At 44.3% G+C, this 20328-nt stretch overlaps 1 protein-coding gene across 1 annotated transcript; it reads left to right on the top strand.

The window, feature by feature from the left end:
* The first annotated feature begins 658 nt into the window (after window positions 1–658).
* Window positions 659–20092, top strand: nuak1b (NUAK family, SNF1-like kinase, 1b). The gene is made up of 7 exons (XM_056387385.1): window positions 659–2003; window positions 7012–7132; window positions 11289–11440; window positions 12605–12670; window positions 12800–12919; window positions 14548–14680; window positions 15509–20092. The coding sequence occupies exons 1-7, from the start codon at window positions 1704–1706 to the stop codon at window positions 16600–16602; spliced, it is 1986 nt and encodes a 661-aa protein (XP_056243360.1). The 5' UTR covers window positions 659–1703; the 3' UTR covers window positions 16603–20092.
* Window positions 20093–20328: the final 236 nt, after the last annotated feature.

The following is a 20328-nucleotide window of genomic DNA, read 5'->3' as shown; positions in this document are numbered from 1 at the left end:
AATACATGATAACGATATTATCACCATATCAATAGTAAATTCATCTTTAACTTTGTTTATGTGTGTTTTGTCTCTTTTTGGCAAATGAATTAGACTCAAAACAGGTGTAGGAGGTGGAGAGAGCTTCTATTAGGCCTACACTTGATAGATAGTGAAAAGGCAACCAGATAAACTGATAAACAAAAGATGCACAAGGCTTAACATCTGCCATCCTGGTATTATCATATGTTTAATATTAACAAAATATCAATATTGAATTTTTTGAATATGATGGTTATCGTCAATACCGCTATATCACAACACACCTACTTCGGACAAAGCAAGGCTGGCTGTTTCTCCCTGTTTTCAGTCCGTATGCTTAGATAATCAGCTAATGGATGTAGTTTAATATTCACTGGACGAAAGGAAGAGTGGTATGGATCTTCTCATCTCTCATTATATTTTCTAAAATGTCACCCAATTAAGGATGTCCACATGTCTCATGAAGGTATCTGTATTTGAGTTATGAATGGTAAAACATTTTTGAGAAAGATGGATGACAAACAATAGGGATAAGACATTGAAGTGTGTGTGGGGGGGGTGGGGGGGTAGGGGGGTCACCTCCTGCGCACATGATTCCTGGCTACGCCCCTGATCGGCGTCAGTCATATCAGAGATGTGAGAGGGGAAGGGAGCACAAAGAGGGAAGGGGAGAAGGGAGAAGACAGGGAAGGAGGAGGTCTGCGTTAACTCCGCCTCCGGTCTCGGATCCTCTCGCATTCCTTATTCACAGCCTCTCACGTTGAGGATAGAGAGAGAAAGGGGAGAAACGAGAAGAAGGGCACACGAAGAAGAAGGAGAAGAAGAAAAAAGAAGAAGGGGAGCAGCAGAACGACCATGGCAATATCCAAAACGTCTCAGCTCGAGATAGTGTCCGATCACAGCGCACCTCTACCACCGTCGACCACGGCACGGAGCATGCAGTCGCACAATAGACAGAGTCCAGATGAATGAGGGGCGACACCTGGGCCGTGGACAAAATGAGGGTCATCTTCATCCAAAACGCCGGTTTCGTCGCAGCTTTCTCGCCTTTTAGATGTGAGTCGGTGATGTTGGCAGCGTTTAGGATGACAGATAATGTGAACGAGCCAGAATTAACCACCGCTAGATCATGCCAGTCAACTGAAGAGTGAGGAGATCAGACCAATTTATTTAGGCATTTTTCTTTTATTGGACTAGCGCTTGCACACATATTATAGCCAGTGTATCATTTTTAAATCGAAAGCGTGCTCAGCTTCCGACATGCAGCCTGCTGTCGAAATCTGAACACATATTTTTTATTACAATATTGGCACTAGAATTAATTGTTATCCAGTGATACGATACAGGACTATGTATCAGGTTATTATAGACCGATGATGTCCTCTTAGACTTTTTGTGCTTAATCTGTTAGTAGATTGATTATATATCGATAATAACATGAATAGGTAGGAGGAGAAATCTCTGTTCGCTTTGATCAAAGCCAACTGATCAATCAAGACAATCTGGAAATGTTAGTTTCCACATGTTATAATATGACTAGCAAGCTACGCGTTATTCCTTGTAATTTATTTATTTATTATTACTATTATTAGGCCTATAAGTATTATATTATCAATTTGTTTTAAGTAGGTAGTTTGAAATATTTAACAGTGGGAAGGTTGTTGAAACACTTCCCTAGTGAGATGGAAACCCCTTATTTATCGCCCCACCGCGGGGCAACCTGTCCCGAGGCCAAGAAAGGCCAAACCTCAGCGGGCGAACCGGCGGGGGGTGACCTCTCACGTCCACCTCCGTCTCCACCACTACCTGCCGGCAGCTCCGCCGAAGAGTTCCTGGCAAGCAGTGATGGACGAAGAAACTCGGGCGTGAAGAAACACCACCACAAGCATAACCTGAAACACCGCTACGAGCTGCTGGAGACGCTGGGAAGAGGCACCTATGGCAAAGTCAAGAAGGCCATTGAGCGGCACTCCGGCAGAGAGGTGAGCCACTTCTCTTTAAACGACTGTGAACATATGTCATGATGCTTTGATGGTTTCTAATAGGCTTTATGCATACTTTTGTAACGTCCCGTAGTAGCCACCGCACACAACAGAGGCGTGTGCACCTCCTTCCCCTGCTGGGAATTCCCCCCATGCTCAAAAAGCCCCATGGGGCCGGGGAGTTGTGGCTGCGCACGCCTTGTCCTAAGCAGGGGCACACGACCGGATGCTGGAGAGCAAATCCGGCTACTGACTGACTGATTTGACTCCAGTGACCCCAGTGAGCATCATGAAAACCAGTTAACATACTGCTAAGGGCCCACTCACATGTTGTGTTCACTGTTTCTTGAGTGTTGTAGATCTGGAGTTTGTCCTTTCGGTTTTGTTTGTGTTTGACAGAGAGGGTGTGAGTGTGGTCATGGGTCAGCCCAGCACTTTCTCTTTCTTTATGAAAAACAAGTTACTGGCATACTCTGCCACAGTGATCCCACCATCTGTTGATATGTCCTTAGTGTTCTGCACATCTTTCCAAAATGTTTCCACGTGTGGCAAAATTTGACCCCTGTGTCCATCCTGGCAGGACATGAGGATCTTTCCATCAGTGGAGGATGCCGGGGGGGGGGGGATTGGGGCTTGGCTTAGTATAGGTCAACAATGTCCCCTAGTGGTTTCATAGCTCCTGGCAAATCCATGCTTGGTAGCGGGACCATAAACCCTCCGGTGGTGTTTACTCTCTCTTGGCCTGTCCCACTGGGCACCTTGTCCTTTCTTTATTATGTTTCTCTATTCATTATTGCCATGGCAGCAACTCTAATGTGAAGTATTTTACTTTCACTATCACTGTAAAATTGCACAATGTATGCATGCTGGACAGGTCAAAGTGTTTTATTTTGACATGAGTGAGAGTGAGATACTGTTTCCCTCAGATAACTCCAGCCGGCTCAAATAGTTGGCTGTAGATGATTCATTGGATACTTTTTTCTGAAGGAGTTTGATACAAGGTCTACATTTGCTTACATTTGTAATGTTTTTAAAACCATGCAATAAAGCATACCTTGTTAGACTGATGTTTAAAAGTAATCTCTTAGCCAAACACCCAAAATATAGAGACACACAAATACTGCTTTGTAGGTCAGCACTCAGTAGCCTAATGCCTTCCATTCTCCTGTTATCTGCAGTACTCCTCCGTGCATAGTGCTCAGACCTAAAATAAAAGCAGTAAAGTATAGGACTTCCTCAGATCACTATGTTTCATGTGGGAGTTTGTTAGGGGAGTCCTCTGCACACGGAGTACCAGCAGAGCATGACTGCCGGCCACCTCACGGGCCACGTGTGTCTGGCACTGCATTGCTAGAGTTTGCTTGACCCCTGACCCAGAGGAAGTCCCTTGTGTCCATATGGCAGATATAGCGGTGCGGTGAGGCTGTTATGCAATCATCGCGACTCCCCGATTACAGGTTTGTTCCACGAACCAAATGAGAAGAGCAGAAATACAGCTCGGTGAGGACGCAGGCTGAGGAAGTTTTGTGTGTGCCTGTGTTTGCACATGTGTGGAATAAACTCAAGGCACTTGAGGAAGATTGATTAGATGTACACACACATTCAGTGTGTCAACGAAAGTGGAACTGAGTGACTGTCTGCCTTAATCTGCTAAGCCGTATGTTATACTGCTTGGCAGCCTTGTGGAAACCCAACATTATATGAAGTGCAATTGATCATAGAGATCATAGTGGGGATATGTGACACATGCACAGACCCATGTGTTTGTTCTTGCCTCCAGAAGATGTGTTTCATGTTTGTACACTTGTGAGAGAGATACAAAGAGACAGTGTGTGTCTTAATGTATTATTTGCTATCTAGATGACTATAGTGAAAAGGTTGTGGTGACAGCCAGGCCTAAAATGGGCAGTGACACATGAAAGGCCATCCCCAGCAGGAAATGAGATTGGAGGGGAAGGTTAATATCCTGTGTGGGGGATCCATCACAGACAGAAGGGGGTGGACAGTTAGCATAGAGACACAGGGAAGCCCACCACTATAACAAGAGAGGGACGGCCTCAGTTAAAGGGGCTGCACAGTCATATTAATATGAGCTTAAAGCACCAGATTACATCATTCCTCAACAATGGATTCACTGGAGAGGTGCGCGAGAGGCGAAAACACTGACGTTCCTCTGCTATATGTGGTGCCATTGATGAGGTATTATGATTCCTGGCTGTGTTTAAGAATATAGTTCTCTGGAAAACTTCTCATCATCCCTTACCCCCCCCCCCCCCACACACACACACACCATCTAACTCTGACTCAAGCACACAGTCAACACAACAGATGATCATGATCTTTAGAAAACGCAGGGACGGGTGAGCTTGTGATGAATACTTCATCTATTTTAATGGCCTGAGAAAGTGCAGGAAGATGTCAGGCTCCACTGAAGCGAAACGTGGACTTTCACTTCAAACAAGCCCTGTTGCGAACAAGAGGGTGGGGGATGTGGACGGGTGGGGTGGGTGTGGGGGCAGGCAGACAAGGCTGGCCCCATACCTGGCAGGGGCCAGCGCGGGCAGTAGTGCGGCGCCTGTTTACTGTGAGTGACAGTAATAGGGATCCACTTAAGGACAAGCGTAGCTGTGTCAGCCGGCCCGGCCAGCTGGCAAGTGGCTGATCTGCAGTCCTGTTTAATGATCCACATCGGGGTCGGGGCAAGGGAACATGAGGAGATACACAAGAGATACCTGGCTGTGTCTCAAGCCCAATGTGGGAGAGCTGGCTCAGTCAATGAGCTAGCATACAGTGTGGAATTAGGTTTGTGGCTGTTAAAGATTGATTACTATCCTTTTAGGAGCAAAGATCATTTTGGTTTTAGGCAGCAGTCACACAGATGTATTTGACTTGCCTTTGCATGTAACTTTTCTTCATCATCTCTCTATTGTAGCTTAAATTGAAAATTAATGAACTCCTGCATTAAACGCAGGACAACTCACATTCTGCTTCAGTGATAAAAACCAAAGTCAAAAAGGTTACTCACATTTTGGGGATCGGTCATAAGATTAATGATTCTGATGAGGTAAAGGAAAACAACAGTGTTAAGACAAACAACTTTTACCAATTAGGAACACAGCATGCGGACCCCCTGGACCCCCGTTTGTTTATTATGGTATCATTTCTTTAAATTCTATGTAATCAAGGCTTGCTCTGGAAGGGAACTATTCCGGTTTGGGGTTATTTTTATTGATGTACACGGTAATTAGCTTGGCACTCGCTACTGCCTGTGGTTTCTGCTGCATGGAATAAAGCTGGGCTCCTCAGAAAACACAGCTTAGCTAGGAGAGGACAAAAGTTTAAACTAACAGAATTTAGAGCGAACAGACTCTATACAGGCCGGATCAAAGCAAACCCAGGACTCAATCCAGAATGTTTAGGCTACAATTATAGTGACATGTGCTAGACTGTGTACTCTCCATGGGTTTATTTGGAGAAGGCCGCTAACCTCTCATTTAAGGAGTGTATAGGCTAGAGGTTTGAATGCATCCAGTTGCGGTTGACTCTTACCCCGGTGGCATTGCCATGACAGTGAAAAATTGTCAAATCAAGTGTATTTGTTGAATCTCCTGCAGCAGACCCGTTTCAAGGCAACTAGACTGAATCGCCTCCGCAACCCCTGCTCATTCTCATGATCTGATTTCGCCAGGAAACTCCCAGCAGGCCACATTTTCGGGCTATTTCAAAAGTAGGCCATTAACTGCTCTTAATCAGAATGACTAAAAATAAGAGAGCAGTCAGTGATTTAGTTTCCTCTCAAGGACTTTTTGACAGTGGAGGAAACACAGCTGTGTACGTTAATACTGACAACTGATTTATGGAGGAGCATTCTGAGGTCAGAGGCCTCCCCTCCTTCCTCCAGAAATCATGAACATTTAACACCTTGCTCACCTCTTTTTCATGATACTTATGGTCCCCACTAGCTCAGTGGATTGCAGTGTTGGCCTATCATTCAGTCAATCCACTACTTTGGTGTAAACTGAAATATCTCTTCAAATATCTATTTGAATGGATTGTCATGAAATCCTGTATAGTCATCCATGTGGATCCAGAAGAAGAGGCCTACTTCCTCTTGCACTTTTCTGGTTCTGAATGAAATGTGGAAGGATTGCCATGAAATGTTATGGTAAACATAATACCTGCTGAACATGCTGACATTAGCATTTAGCACAAAGCACCTGTGTGCTCGCGTGGCTGCAGAATCATAGTCTTGTTTTGTAACAATAGCTGCACCCAGGTAGACAGTTGCTATGGAAACCCCCTCATGTGAATTTGTCTATCTGATCTCTCGTTGAGAGAAAGGTGGGCTCAGATCACAGGTCCAGCCCAAACACTGACTAATGCCTGGTTAAATGTAGGCTCTGGCCCTAAAAGAGTACAAAACAAGCCTCCATTATGGCACCATGTGTCTCAGTTGTTTTTTTCTCTCCCTCATTTTGCTTCATGCAGAAAGGAGGAGGCTGAGTAAATTACACATTGTGAGACTAAGATGATACCTCTACTTGCTTGACTCATTGGGCTGTCATGTCAGCGAGGCCTGGCGATGAGGTCAAAGGTTTCTATACAGGCTCTATAGGACCCCTGAGAGGTGGGAGGTAAATGAGGTTGAACGAAGTACACAGAGTTTATTAGAGAAAGAGATGAAGCAATAGACACAGACACAGACAGACATCACAAGGCATCCCTTATGTACTCTGCAAGAGACATGTACATTTTAAAGTTCACTGATAAGATAATGTATGTGACATATGTTGTCCTCTAGTATCATTTTACAGTTTTTCTGTGGTCATTTAACTTCACAAATGAAATTGATATATGTATGTGACCAGTTTAAGTGAAAACAAGGACTTTGTGTTTCCTTGTTAAGTGAAAACAAGGACTTTGTGTTTTAAGCAAGTATCTCTTACTTTGAAATCTGCATTTTATTTCGCTCTAAGTCATCTGATCATGTGTCTTCTTGTGTTTCCAGGTGGCTATCAAGTCCATTCGGAAGGAGAAGATCAAGGATGAACAGGACATGGTTCACATCCGCCGAGAGATTGAGATCATGTCATCCCTCCGCCACCCGCACATCATCTCTATATATGAAGGTGAGGGTCTGCTGCATGTCTGTCATTACACGCACATTCATGACAAATCGTACACATTTGTTTGACTGGAACCCTCAAAAACACACATGTCCAAAACTCACCCCTCCCTCAGCTCATTCAAGCACTCGTGGCTGAGCTTCAGGATTGTCATGTTATGACATGCAGATGTCATAATAAGACCTGGACTACAGCTCTGGGATGTTATTCATCTTCTCTGCTCCGTCTGGCCGCCTGGGCCAGTAAAAGTCTGGATGGCTTTGAATACACGTGTGTGTGAGTGTGTGAGTGTGTGTGTGTGCGCGCACGTGTGTGCGTGTGTGCACATGTAGGTTTGTGTGTATAAGAGGGGTGGTATTCTAAGGGATTGCCTCTCCCACATCTAAGAGGTCTCATCCCTTGTCTTCTCTGGTCTTGATCTCAGGGCCAGACATCTGCTGATACTTAGAGACAACTGCAGCTGGAAACCAGACTTTTTGTGTGTGTGTGTGTGTGTGTGTGTGTGCGTGTGTATGTGCCTGTGAGCGTGTGTGTGTGTGTGTGTGTGTGTGTGTGTGTGTGTGTATATAGCAAGGGAGACACTGGATTGACCCCAGTCACCCAGGCTTGCACCCTGTCTGACTCCGGTCCAGTGCTATGCAGAAGGAGGAAAGGCCTTAAGCCCTCCCTGGAGCCACGTCAACATATATCTACCCCAGGAAGCAACTCTCTAAATATCAAAGCCTTCAAGTCAGGCTTTAACAGCACATACTTACTCCTTTTTTGATATGAGCCCTTTCGAATGACCTTAACCTTTCTGGAAGAAAACATAGAGTGGAAAGGCTGAACAATTCCCACCGAACTTTTTCAACATATCGCTTGCAATTAATCATGTCTCATAACGTAGTCTGGACCTATGTGCAGGTAATTAAAGTCACAAGGCGCTGCAGTGTGAGTCGGTTTCATATGATTTGTGACTCGTGACTATTTTTATGCCTGTGTCAACAAAGCAACAGTTTCAATGCCCTTTTCAGGATAGCTACCCTAGCACAATGGCAACCGGTTGTGTGCCACTGCCCAAACTGGCTTACCCACTGTCCTTTGTTCAGTTTCAAAGTCCCCAGGTCGTTATCAGCAATGTGTATATGTGACAAACATCGCTATTTGTCATGGGAACGCGCCAGGAGTCAGCTGGAGGGCTCAAGTGCAGCTTGGTTTTATGTGTTTTGTAGGAGAATGATTAAAAGTACACCAGCTTTATGAACTCCGAGGAGCCTGTACAGTGTTCCTGTGTGTGCTGCCGTCCTTTATAAGCAGCGTACTCCACCGGCATACTCAACCAGACTCATTGCTCTCACTCTTTAGTGTTTCTCCTCAAACCCAGTGTTTACTGTTGTGGCCTGGCCTCCACCCAGCCTTGCTTTAGAGATATATAGGAGGCCCAGAGATTTGTGTATCCGGCAACACCCTCTTCAACAGCCCCTGCCTACTGCCTTGTGTGAAGCAAAGCTGAACCAGATGTGTGTGTGAGGATTGATTCTTACCACTCCCTCACATTCTGCATCCATCAGCATGCTGTGCGGAGCATTTAAAAGCAGATTTTGGTCTTCGCTCCGCAGGCATAACTATGTACTCTAGTGCCCCCCTTTTAAAACAAAGAGTCAACCTCGAAGAATGCTGTAAATGCACAAATTCATAAATGTTACTGGCATTTCCATGTTTGTAGAGACAGATGGATTAGTAAATCTAAGCCTGATGAGTCAGAGAAAAGTTAAAGGAATAATTAAGAGTTAGAATTAGATGAGAAGATGTCTTCATAGTAAATATGACACGAGCAGCTGGTTAGCTTAGCTGAACTATGTGACTTTCTGGAATCGGACATATGACGCTCTATAAAACCAGAAGTTGTATCGTTTTTAATCTGGGTTTTTTTCATCTAATTTCATGGCAAGAAACCAAATAAGTGTTTCCCTAAAATGTTGTATTATTCCTTTAGGAGTGAAAAGGGAACTGAGGAGGACATATAAAGTTAGAGCAGACATAAAACCAACCACCCTGCTGTGAATAAAGAGCCACAACTTTTATTGTACTCATTATACTGCATTCTCTAAGGGTGACACACACCTAGATAGTAAGTTAATGTCTGAGGATCTGTTGCAATGGTAGTTAAGTCCAGTTCAGGGCTAAAAAACTATTAATAAAGCATTAAAATACATCAAACCTCAAAACTATGCACTTATGAATGTTTGCCTTTTTATTGTCTGCATCAGTACTAGTCCACTAATCTTCTGTATTACACTTTGTAATTATACTCTGCTTCTTGCCCCTAAGAAAGCTTTTAACAGCAGCCTATCATCAGTGCAGGCAATAGGACAATAGGTGCTAATTAGTCAGATGTGAAGGTCTGACCTACAAACAAAGCCCAGTGAGTGACAGCGAGGCTGTAGCAGTGGCTGGCGTACCAAACGGGCTGTAACAAACCCAAGTTATGTAAGCCAGGTAATTACTTCAACACCAGGGGTCAAAGGTAAATGGGAGTGCAAGCTGAGAATCGGCTCTCCAAGCACAACCCCACCACGGATCACTGCGAATGTCACCCCAGGTCACCACTCCGTCCACCAATCAGAGGGCTGGATCCACTCTGCCCCCCCGGGTTTCTGGCTTATGTCCCGTCTGTTACTTCCCGAGCGGCCAGACAGTCACAATAAGGGAGCATTACCATCACTCAGCAACTGTGTGTTTTTGTAGAGGATTATATCTTTAAAAGGACCCTGGTAAGGGAGAGAGGGGAGGGTGAGGAAAGTAGTGTGACAAACTATGAAGGTGCTCACTCAAGGGTGCAGAAAGCAGAGGCCCTCACCCCGGTGACCCTGCTGTGTGGGAAAATCAACCCACACAATACGGAGCAACATGGCTGACTCTGTTGTTGTCATCTCCTCAGTATTCCCTTGGTCTTTTTCTCCCTCATTTTCTCTTTCTCTCTCTGCCTAACCATTTTCATTCCCTACATGCCAAGGCGCTGGGAGAGAAGTAAGTTGCCAAGCTGAAATTATACACCAGGAGGCTAAATACTGACACAGAATGATACGTTTGGTGAGCTGCAGTTGGATAGAAATGCATTACAGTAATACAACTGTAATAACATTGCTTTACCCCCGGTCACCAGATGTGTAGCAAGTCGCCGTTTTCATTCAAGTGATACTGTTATACACAAAAATATATCTTCACCATTCTACTGTTGCTTCTGAAAGCCAGATTGAAGTTAAATTATCTGGAATTGTTGTCCTTCCTTATTAATTCATTTGTTTTGGTCATGTAATGTCATGAATTTCCCCTAGGGGATAAATAAAGTATCTATCTATCTATCTAAGATCAATGCCTGTCAGGTGTATAAGCTAGCTTAGATGCTAGCTAGCTTGTCGCTACTTTGACAAGATGGAGAGCAAACAGTGGTAGTTGGTTTCCATTTTCAGTCACACACAGAAACATGTGAGAGTTTTAGTGATAATCTTGAAATAAAAAGTTGTTCTTAGCTCATTACTAATGAGTAATGTGTTATTTTTTCTGAGTGATAATGAGCCCAATCCTACTGCAAAGAGGGGGAGTTCCACCTTGATGCCGCAATAAAGTGTTGTTGTAATTTATGTGATAGTTTCCCCATCAGATGGATGCTCACACACGGTGGTTAGGAATGTGGGAGTGTGTTGTGAAATATGGTGACATGATGCAAAGTCAAAATGGGATGTGTCCAGGGCATTGCTTGACGCTATGGTGGAACTCTTCTTGTCCTGGTTCATGTTTTTTTTTTCTTCTTTTCTGTTTTCACTGCTCTCCACTCGCTCTGGTCTCGGAGGAGTGGGCTTGATTGAGTTAACAGCCCCTCCCGGCAATGTTGTGAGGGAGCCAGACACATGAGGTGGGGTTTGGGTGATGTAACCCTGGGAGAAGTGTAGAGATGTAATGTGCTTCTCTGGAATTTGGATTCCTTCTCCAAAACTGAAGGGGGGGGGGGCTTTACTCTGCATTTTACATAACAATGTCCATTTGTGATTTTAACATGATGAAATGAACCTGGATTGACTTTAGAAGTTGTCCTCCCTCCTCTCCTCTTGTTAATATAGATGTATTTTCCTGCAAGCAGATATTAACAGACTCCAATTGTTTTCTTATCATTTCTCAGTGTTTGAGAACAAGGACAAGATTGTGATCGTGATGGAGTACGCCAGCAAGGGCGAGCTGTATGACTACATCAGCGAGCGCCGGCGCCTTAGCGAGCGAGAGACGCGACACTTCTTCAGACAGATAGTCTCCGCCGTGCACCACTGCCACAAGGTGAGAAAAGCCATGCCATACCATACAGAGAGGAAAAACACGCACACTCATTTTCTGGTCACCTTAGATCTCTCTTTGCTCCTCTCACGCACATCCAGACTTTGTTTTCCAGGCTTATTGTAACATTAACCATGCACCTCCACAGTCAGCCATATAGCCAGTTAATCTGCAGGCCCTACACAGTATGCTTTTCTTGGTGTGCTGGTGTTGAGGAGACATCTGTTTCTGAGTGAAGATGGAACACAGGCCAGCTTAATTCAGGCTAACGCTCTCATGTGCACTATAGTGCACTATACAAGCCTTAATTCTGGCCTCATCTGTTGGCACACAAATTGATGTCCCAAGATACCCCCAAAGCTTTTCCCTAGAGATTTATCTCCAGCCACACCCATGTCAACCCCTGTTCCACACCTCACTAACTCCCATCAAAACCCACAAGGTCCCGGGGCTTGTTTGGATGGGCTCCCCCCTTGTCATACTCTTCCCAGCTGGAAGATAGGGATGATGTCATTCTCCTCAGATAGGAGAGTCCCAGACAGCCATGAGTGATGAATCATCACTACCATGCACAACCTCCCGCCGGGTGGGGTGGTGTGAGTCACTGACACAACAAGCAAGCAACCATTTCTTCATTGTATCCACCAATCAGGGTCATGTGAACACGAGCTCCCTGCCAGGCAATAACCAATAGGAGATGCCACGCAGAGCGCAACCCTGGGTGGGGGGTGAGTGATGGGTGAAGTCACTCCTCCACATCTGAGCTGGGGTTCTGTCTGTCTGCATACCACATGTTAATTCCTAGGTTGTTTTTTTTTTCAAACCCAGGCATTAACAGCATAGTTTTCTTTTTAATCCAAAGATGTTGTGAGAACATCATTCATACACGGTGGTAATTACAGGCTCATGTTTATATGACACATGTGAGTCGATTTAAAAAAGAAAATCACAGCAGATGTCAGCATAGAGAGACCAGAAGGGACAAGACCAATTAAAGAGTACTAGACCAACAGGCTGCCTTGATTTCCCCTGAGAGCCTCAAGCTAGCATTGTCAGAGTAAATCATCTGTTAATACAAAGGACTGTTTATTACTTGGATCCATCTCGCATGAATAATACATTGATAGATAGATCAGTCATGACTCAATTTTTTTCTCTGTCTTTCAGAATGGAGTGGTGCACAGGGATCTGAAACTGGAAAATGTGCTACTGGATGAAAACTGTAATATTAAGGTAAGTTTGCTCCTTGATCTGTGATGCGTTACCCGTCCGACTGTAATACCTTACCTCAAATGAACTTTGTACGAGAGATTAACAATCACGTGGCTAGTGTAAAATTCACACGTACCCCTGTTTCCACAGATTGCTGACTTCGGGCTGTCAAACCTCTACCACAAGGACAAGCTGCTGCAAACCTTCTGTGGCAGTCCGCTCTACGCTTCACCAGAAATCGTCAATGGGAGACCGTACCGTGGCCCAGAGGTGAGGACCCGTGAACCAAACAATGACAATGACTAAAACCCCAGCTGTTTGTGTGAACTTAATTTCCAGGAAAGGATTTTCCTTTTTCTATATCAGTCATCATCAGTATTGTCCTCTCTGGTTGTTAAATTTGGTATAACCCCTCCTTATTTAGCTTTTATCATTGTTATCTCTTGATTATCATCTTCGCATAAGGCCGTACACAAAGTGGTGAGGAGGCTTTATTTTCTGCTTCTTTGATGGGATTACTATTAGTTTCCAGTCAAAGGGAGGTCTCTCTTGAAACTCCACAGTAGGTCAGCTCTGATACTGTCTGCATCCCTCCCCAGTCCTCCCCTTCCTGCAGTATCTGGGTCCTTTGAAGTGAGGAACTGGAGGATAGTTTCTGCTCACTTTCTTTTCAGCTTAATGGGATAGGAATGAGCTCCACAGCCTCAAAAAGCCGCTCATGGTCAAAGTCAAATAGTTTTGGTGAAGGAGAGAGTGAAAATGTCTCCCTAAAGCCACTTATCTGGCAATTCCAGAGGCACTCTGAAGGGCGTTGTCTCTAAAACTGCATCAGTTCCATAAAACAAAGCAGCAGAGGGGGAAAAAAAAGTTGCATTTTTAGATATTCAAGTCCAACCGTTCAATTTAGTGTAATTCACTATAATTTACTTGAGAGTGCTAAAAACTACAGCAGTCCGATTGCAATCGAAATTACAGAACCCCAGATGGGGTGAGGCCACAAATTACAGCAAACACAGGCAACAAAAATAGAACACAACAATAGTGCGTGCCCTGTCTCGCCCTCGGGAATGGACCAATGGCAACAGGAGAGTGAAACATTCTTGATGTGGGTTCCAGAGCTGTAGAGGAAGTACACCAGTTCCTAAACTGGTTCTATCGGATTTCCTCTTCCTGGACTTTGTCTCAAAGCTTCAGCTACAACCATCAGAAGCTCATTCCTCAGGACATCTCATCCTCCCCTATCCACAGTCAACACAGACACACACACACATTACATTTCCCTCTCTGTCACACTTGCATATGCACACACACACACACACACACACACACACACACACACACACACACACACACACACACACACACAGGTCATCTGGAGATCACTGAGTGGCAGCGTGTCTCCAGTAAGTCTTCAGGGGCTCAGGATATCACGACTCTCTGCTGGACTCATTACACTCTTCCACTCCCAACACTCTCCCCTGTGGCTCTGCACCTCCTCATGCCCCAGACACAAAGTGTTATGTAACGGCTTACTTAGAAAGCCACATCAGGGGTTATCTTTGTGGAAACAGGCCATTTCCCTTCAGACTACTGGTGTTTGTCATTTGTCTCTTTAACAGAGATGTTGTGTGATGTTAGTGTGATGTTAGTGTGAAAAAGTGATTGGAGTGCTTATTAATGTCAAAGTAAACTCAAGGATATTACTCCTTATAATGCAGTCTATCACAAATCAAAACAGGGCCTGGAATGCTGAATTTTCATTTTTTAACTCCAGATCTAATATACCTGACCTTTTGTATTGTTTGCCGCATGTGTATACACATCTCATGAAGTGGCAGGTGTGTGTTCTGCATATGACCGAATGAACTGGCTTATGACCGGGTTTTCATTTTCACCAGGTGGACAGCTGGGCTCTGGGGGTGCTGTTGTATACCCTGGTCTATGGGACCATGCCATTCGATGGGGGAGACCACAAGAACCTCATTCGCCAAATTAGCAACGGCGAGTACAAGGAGCCCACTCAGTCCTCAGGTACTGCAGGAACCTTTGCCTCTGTGTTTTTTGTTTTGATAGGAAGACACACCCGCCCTTTATAAAACAATATCATAAACTATACTCTGCAAATCGACTTCAGCTGGACTGTAGATGAGGTCAGCGAGGAACCATTGACCCCTGAATTTCTGTCTATAAATTGGATAAAGATCTTTTCATGTAAATTCCAGAAAATACTTGAGATGTTGGTCCATAAACTGTTGAATGGAATATGGATCAGGCTGCACTGAATGTACACACATACTAGAATCTGCACAATCCATTACGTATGATGCTCAATGCCATTTATGTCCAGACAGTAAAAAGAAACTCAGTAACACCTCAGCTACAAATCTGTCTTTGTGCTCCCTTTTTTTAACCATATTCATTCATTATTGATGAATCATTGTTTAAGTGGTTAGACACCAGGTCACTAAGAACCAAACTGTAAAAAGTGGAATTTAAAGATAACCTTTTAAAGTTAATTTTTCCTGAAGAACAGAGCGACTGGAAAATGATTTTGTTTTTCAAGCCATTGTCAGTTCTGAATGACATGTCACTGCCATTTATTGTGTTATATAATCAAGGACGCATTATGTTTTGGTTTGAACTGATAAACGTATGTAAAACCAACATCAGCCACAGCCACCCCAGTCATCTTTGAATTTAGACAGTACTCAGGTTGTCCTTACAGTGTCACACTCACACTCCACCTCTCCATTCAGTACTGTGTAATTTCATACAGTATACTTTTATCAAATCGCATTTTTATGTCGAGTAGTGTGTAGTATGAGACATGTTACAAATAGTTTTTTGTTTTCCTGCCAGATGCCCGTGGACTGATCCGCTGGATGCTGATGGTGAACCCTGAGCGCCGGGCTACAGTGGAGGACATAGCCAATCACTGGTGGGTAAACTGGGGCTGGAAGAACAGTGTGTGTGACTGCGAGACCCAACGAGACCACGGAGGCTCGCCCATGCTGGCCCGCTTCATCGACTGGCAGAACCGCACTGAGCCACGTGGTTCTGGAGCCAAAGCTGCTGCCATGCCCCAGCTGCTGCGCCAGAGGCCCAAAAAGTCCAAGAAGGAAAATGTGGAGGCAGAACAGACCCACTGTGGAGCAGAGGACAAGCCAGGTCTGAAGAGACCCAAGGGGATCCTGAAGACCAGGGTCACGGGGGAGCAGCAGTCTGCCAGTCTGGAGGAAGTGGAGTTGGGCCAGGCAGCGCTGCCGCAACAAGCCGAAGGGGGAGAGGAGGCCTCAAGTCCAGATCGAGAGGAAGAGGAGCCGGCTCTGGGAGGAGGCTCGCCAGCTAAGATGGTGCCCTCTCTGCCAAAGAAAGGCATCTTGAAGAACAACCAACAGCGGGAATCAGGGTACTACTCCTCCCCGGAGCGCAGCGAGTCCACCGAGCTTTTAGGGGGTGCCAGTATGTCTCTACTAGCCACCTCCCCGCCCAAGAGAGTGATGGGGAGAAAAGGCATCTTGAAGCGAAACGGCAAGTACTCCACCTACAGCGGGCCTCCCTCAGCGGCGGCAGTGGCCGGAGCTCTTGGTGAGGCTCCTCCATCGACCGACTCTGGTCTGTCCCGCAGTCAGAGTCGGCCCTCCAGTATAGTAGGGGAGGACAGCTCCAACCTGTCCCTGTCGCCCAGCTCCCTCAGCGGGGCCGAGTGGCATCCCTCCACCCCCCACCTCCGCCCAAACATCAGGGCGTGTGTCTCGGCTGAAAACCTGCTACAGCTCGCCAACTTCAAGGGCTTCCAGGCAGCCCCGCCGCTCCAGGGACCCAAGTTCAGCCGCGGCTCCAAAACGAAAGGCTCCCCGGGGGACAATGGCAGCTTCTCCTTGCTGGGGGACCTGGAGGACATGACTCAGGTGTACCAGCAAGCCCTGGACATCAGCAGCAACCTCACCTAACACATGGGTAGCAGAGAGAGAAGAAGCAGAGGGAATGAAACCTGACTGTGTGTGTGTGTTTGTGTGCGTGTGTGTGTGTGCACAGATGTATATGGGTGGCATTAACGACCAGTGTGTTACTGGGATACACCTTTTTGGGAGTTGCGGCTTTTCAAATGGGACTGAAGTCTTGATGGAAAATATATATATCTACGTGCACACACACACGCACGCATGCGCACACACACACAAATGTACACACTTAGGTGCACTTCTCCGGCCAGAGGAAATTCAGTTAAGGTTTTGTGAACAGGAGAGAGAAGGAGCTGGCACGAGAGAATGCCACCCACTCTGCTTTCTTGGCCCGCCCATAGACTTTGCTGTGTTCAACATGTTTACATATTCAGCAAGAAGGCAAGTTAGAATCACAAACGCAGCAACCAGAGACTGGTTGGCTCTCCTTGTACTCCACCCATTTTGAGTTTGAGTTTACAAAAGCACCTTAAAACTCACACAGAGCACATGCTTTTGTGATCTTTACTTCCTTTTAGAAAAGAAACAAACCAGGGTCTTGTTCCAAAAATAACTGACATTGCTGATTATTTATTAATATTTTTTTTGTAGCTTTTAGTTTTAATTGCAAAACTGGTGGGTGCTGGCTGTTACTGGAAGAGTCCAAAGCTCCCTGTCTCCAACTCTTTGTGTGGAACTGACATATATAATTATGTTGCTCAGTTATGAGAAACATATATATACTCAGCATATATAACTACGTCTGCACATGTAAAACATGCAGGCAATTATACCTTCATAAAAGCGTATGTCCTATATATGTGTATGATACTAGGGAATATGTAGGAAGTGCCTTTTTTGATTCATAATAAAAAATTATGTATGTCATTTCCTTAAAGTGGAGGGAAAAGCCAGGCCAACCTGTCACCAGTTGTGCTTTTTTTTTTAATGTTGTTTGTGAATGTGGAGAGACCCAGGGCCTCCAGCACACAGCTGTCTAGCCTTACTTGTTTTGGGGTTCAAAGGTCAATCTGAGACAGTTGAGATCAAACAGTCTCGTCTCCCTCCTCCCCACCCCGTTCTTTCCACAAGTAGAATCACACACAGATATGCCAACATCTACAGGCAGCCTCGCAAAAAAAATCTCCTCTCTGTTCTTTTGTCAGTGTTTAAGCCCAGAGTTTGGTTTGTCAGCAGTTTAGGTGGCTTGGTTGAGCACAGATTTGCTGGCAGCACCAGAGGTCTGGAGGGACTCACCTAGTGGGACATTTAGTGAAGGGAGATGGCGCAGACACCACCTCACAGTCCTGGAATGTGCCTGGCTCTTTTAGCCTTGTTGTTTCACATTTACGGGGCTATCTGATCAAATAGGCTCTTTCTTTTTTTTTAACCAAAGACAAGTAAGGTGTTTTCCATTGTCAGACCGGTTAATATTTTACCCAAAGCTCTTCAAAAGAGCTAAGTAAGGTGGTTTGTTTTAGCCTGCTGATGACACAGCAAATTCCTCAGACAGCGGCCGGAGACGTGTTGGTGCTAGAGATCTCTATCAACCCCAGCCCGACTCAGCACAGGTGGGATCTGCGGTCCGTGCTGAGCCCTCCAGCTGTGTATACTACTCCATTATTTCAACCAAGCACAATTAGCCAGCTATTGTTTTCATTTGTGAGTGAGAGAGAGAGAGAGAGAGAGAGACAGACAGAGAGAGAGAGAGATAGAGGCAGCGCGTAGAGATTTATAGCTAGAGGGAAAAGAAGAGTGTGAAAGAGTGATGCACGGAGCGGTGCTGAGATTTAGAGAGGACTTCCCTGCAAAACACAGGAAAGGTCGAGGAGTTAGATTTATTTTTTTGGAAGGTATTGTAATGTAGAGTAGTGAAAGTAAAGAAAGTGAGTAGAACGAGTAGATGGAACGTTTTTGTTTTATACCAAAGATGTGGTGAAGCTTTTGACATGATTCAGGGGAATGGATAGGTCAGGGTCTAATGAGAGCCCTTCAGATTTTTCTTTGACGTGGGAATCCCCAATGGTGAATGAAATCATCCCCACATTGGCTTTAACTCACGTCTGTTTTATTTTTTTTTCTCCATGCGGGTTTTTATTTGAGATGCTGGAGGCTGTTGATACAGCTTGTCTTGAGGGTCAGTGTGTGACTTGTGTGTTCTTGTGTATGGCCTTAGAAAGTGTGTTACACTCTTCAACAGCAGCAAAAAATGTGGGGAAACGGTGACTGACATCATCCAAAATATCAAATGATGTGGATGGAAAACCATGCAGTAGATGAACCCCAAGGAAAAAGATCACATGTTGAATGTTTTCAGTGGTCCGCTCGTGTGAAGGAAAGGTCCTGGGTATTGATTCAAATGAAAGACCCGCTGCGTATTATATTGCATTTTACTGCCTTTTTGTATTGCATTTTATTGTCAACTGGATTTACAGTGAGAAAATTATACTATGTTAGTATTTTGTTTTATTATGCTTCTGTTTTTGATTTTCCAAAATATAAGAAACTTTATATTGCTTTATGTTATGGCAGAAGATACTTCCTTCCTCGAAGTATTAAATTTTCTCTCCAAGAACAGGCAAATCTGATCTGAAATTGGTGTAATTTCATTGCCCCCCCCCACCCCCGTTTTGGTTCCCCTGTGGGTTAAAGAAGCCCATTAACAACCTCCAAAAATGGCAAAAAAATAACTTTTATAGATTCAAATATTAATTGGAATAGGGAAAAATGCAAACATATGTACTAATATATTAACTGCTGACCCTATAAAAATTGAATTTCAACCTCTACCAAAGTATGGGAGATCCAAAAGTCCAAAATTGCTGGAGTAACATCAGGAGAAAAAGGAAATAAAGCAATGGAAAGAATCTGATGATGAAACTTTAACTCTGCCAAACTGGAAATAACTGGTGCATATCTGTTAGTTAGCAGAAAGTCTAATCATAGGAAAACTTGACTGGATATTGTTATGACAATAATAATAAATTAGTATTATTATGTTATTTAAGTATTATTTTGGTTATGGCTCATTACTATGGTTGGCTTTTGTTGCCACAGTTTTTGGTTTTATTTTTTTTATCTGTTGGTGATCCTGGACTGCCAAGGTGGATTAAGTTGCGTGCCTTTGGTATCTTTTTTTTTTTTTTTCTTTTGATAATGAAAATTATTATCAATGTGTTTTTATACTTGTATTTATTGGTGATCAAGCCATTTAATTTGTTGTCAGAGTGCTCCATGTTCATGCCTTGGCCTGCTTTGGACAGTGTGTTGTGTTCAGAACGTAACGCACACAAAAATATCACGTAAGTTCATTCAAAACAGAGTGGTATCATCTCATTGTGAAGGCGGTGCTCAAAGTGTGTATCTTTAAGAGTAACAAATCAATAAGAGTTCCTCAAATCTTATAAAATGTCTTAATTCATCCGTTTGGGTGTATTTCTACTCAACACAATGCCTCTGTAGTACTGTATCAACTCAAATAAATGGTTCTTGAAAGTTACATGTGTAACATGTTTTGTGTTGTCCTTTTACTCTAGAGCAGTGGTTCTTAACCTTGTTGGAGGTACCGAACCCCACCAGTTTCATATGCGCATTCACCGAACCCCTCTTTAGTGAAAAATAAAATATGATTTTTTTCAAATTCAAGACATATATATGTTTTTTACTGGTACACAAAATGAGCCGTGCATGAACATCACCTTGTTCAAAGAACAAAACCAACACAATGCATAAACT

The sequence above is a fragment of the Seriola aureovittata genome, chromosome 10 (genome assembly GCF_021018895.1).
Source record: "Seriola aureovittata isolate HTS-2021-v1 ecotype China chromosome 10, ASM2101889v1, whole genome shotgun sequence".
NCBI lineage: Eukaryota > Metazoa > Chordata > Actinopteri > Carangiformes > Carangidae > Seriola > Seriola aureovittata.
This window is presented reverse-complemented; position numbering and strand designations above follow the sequence as displayed.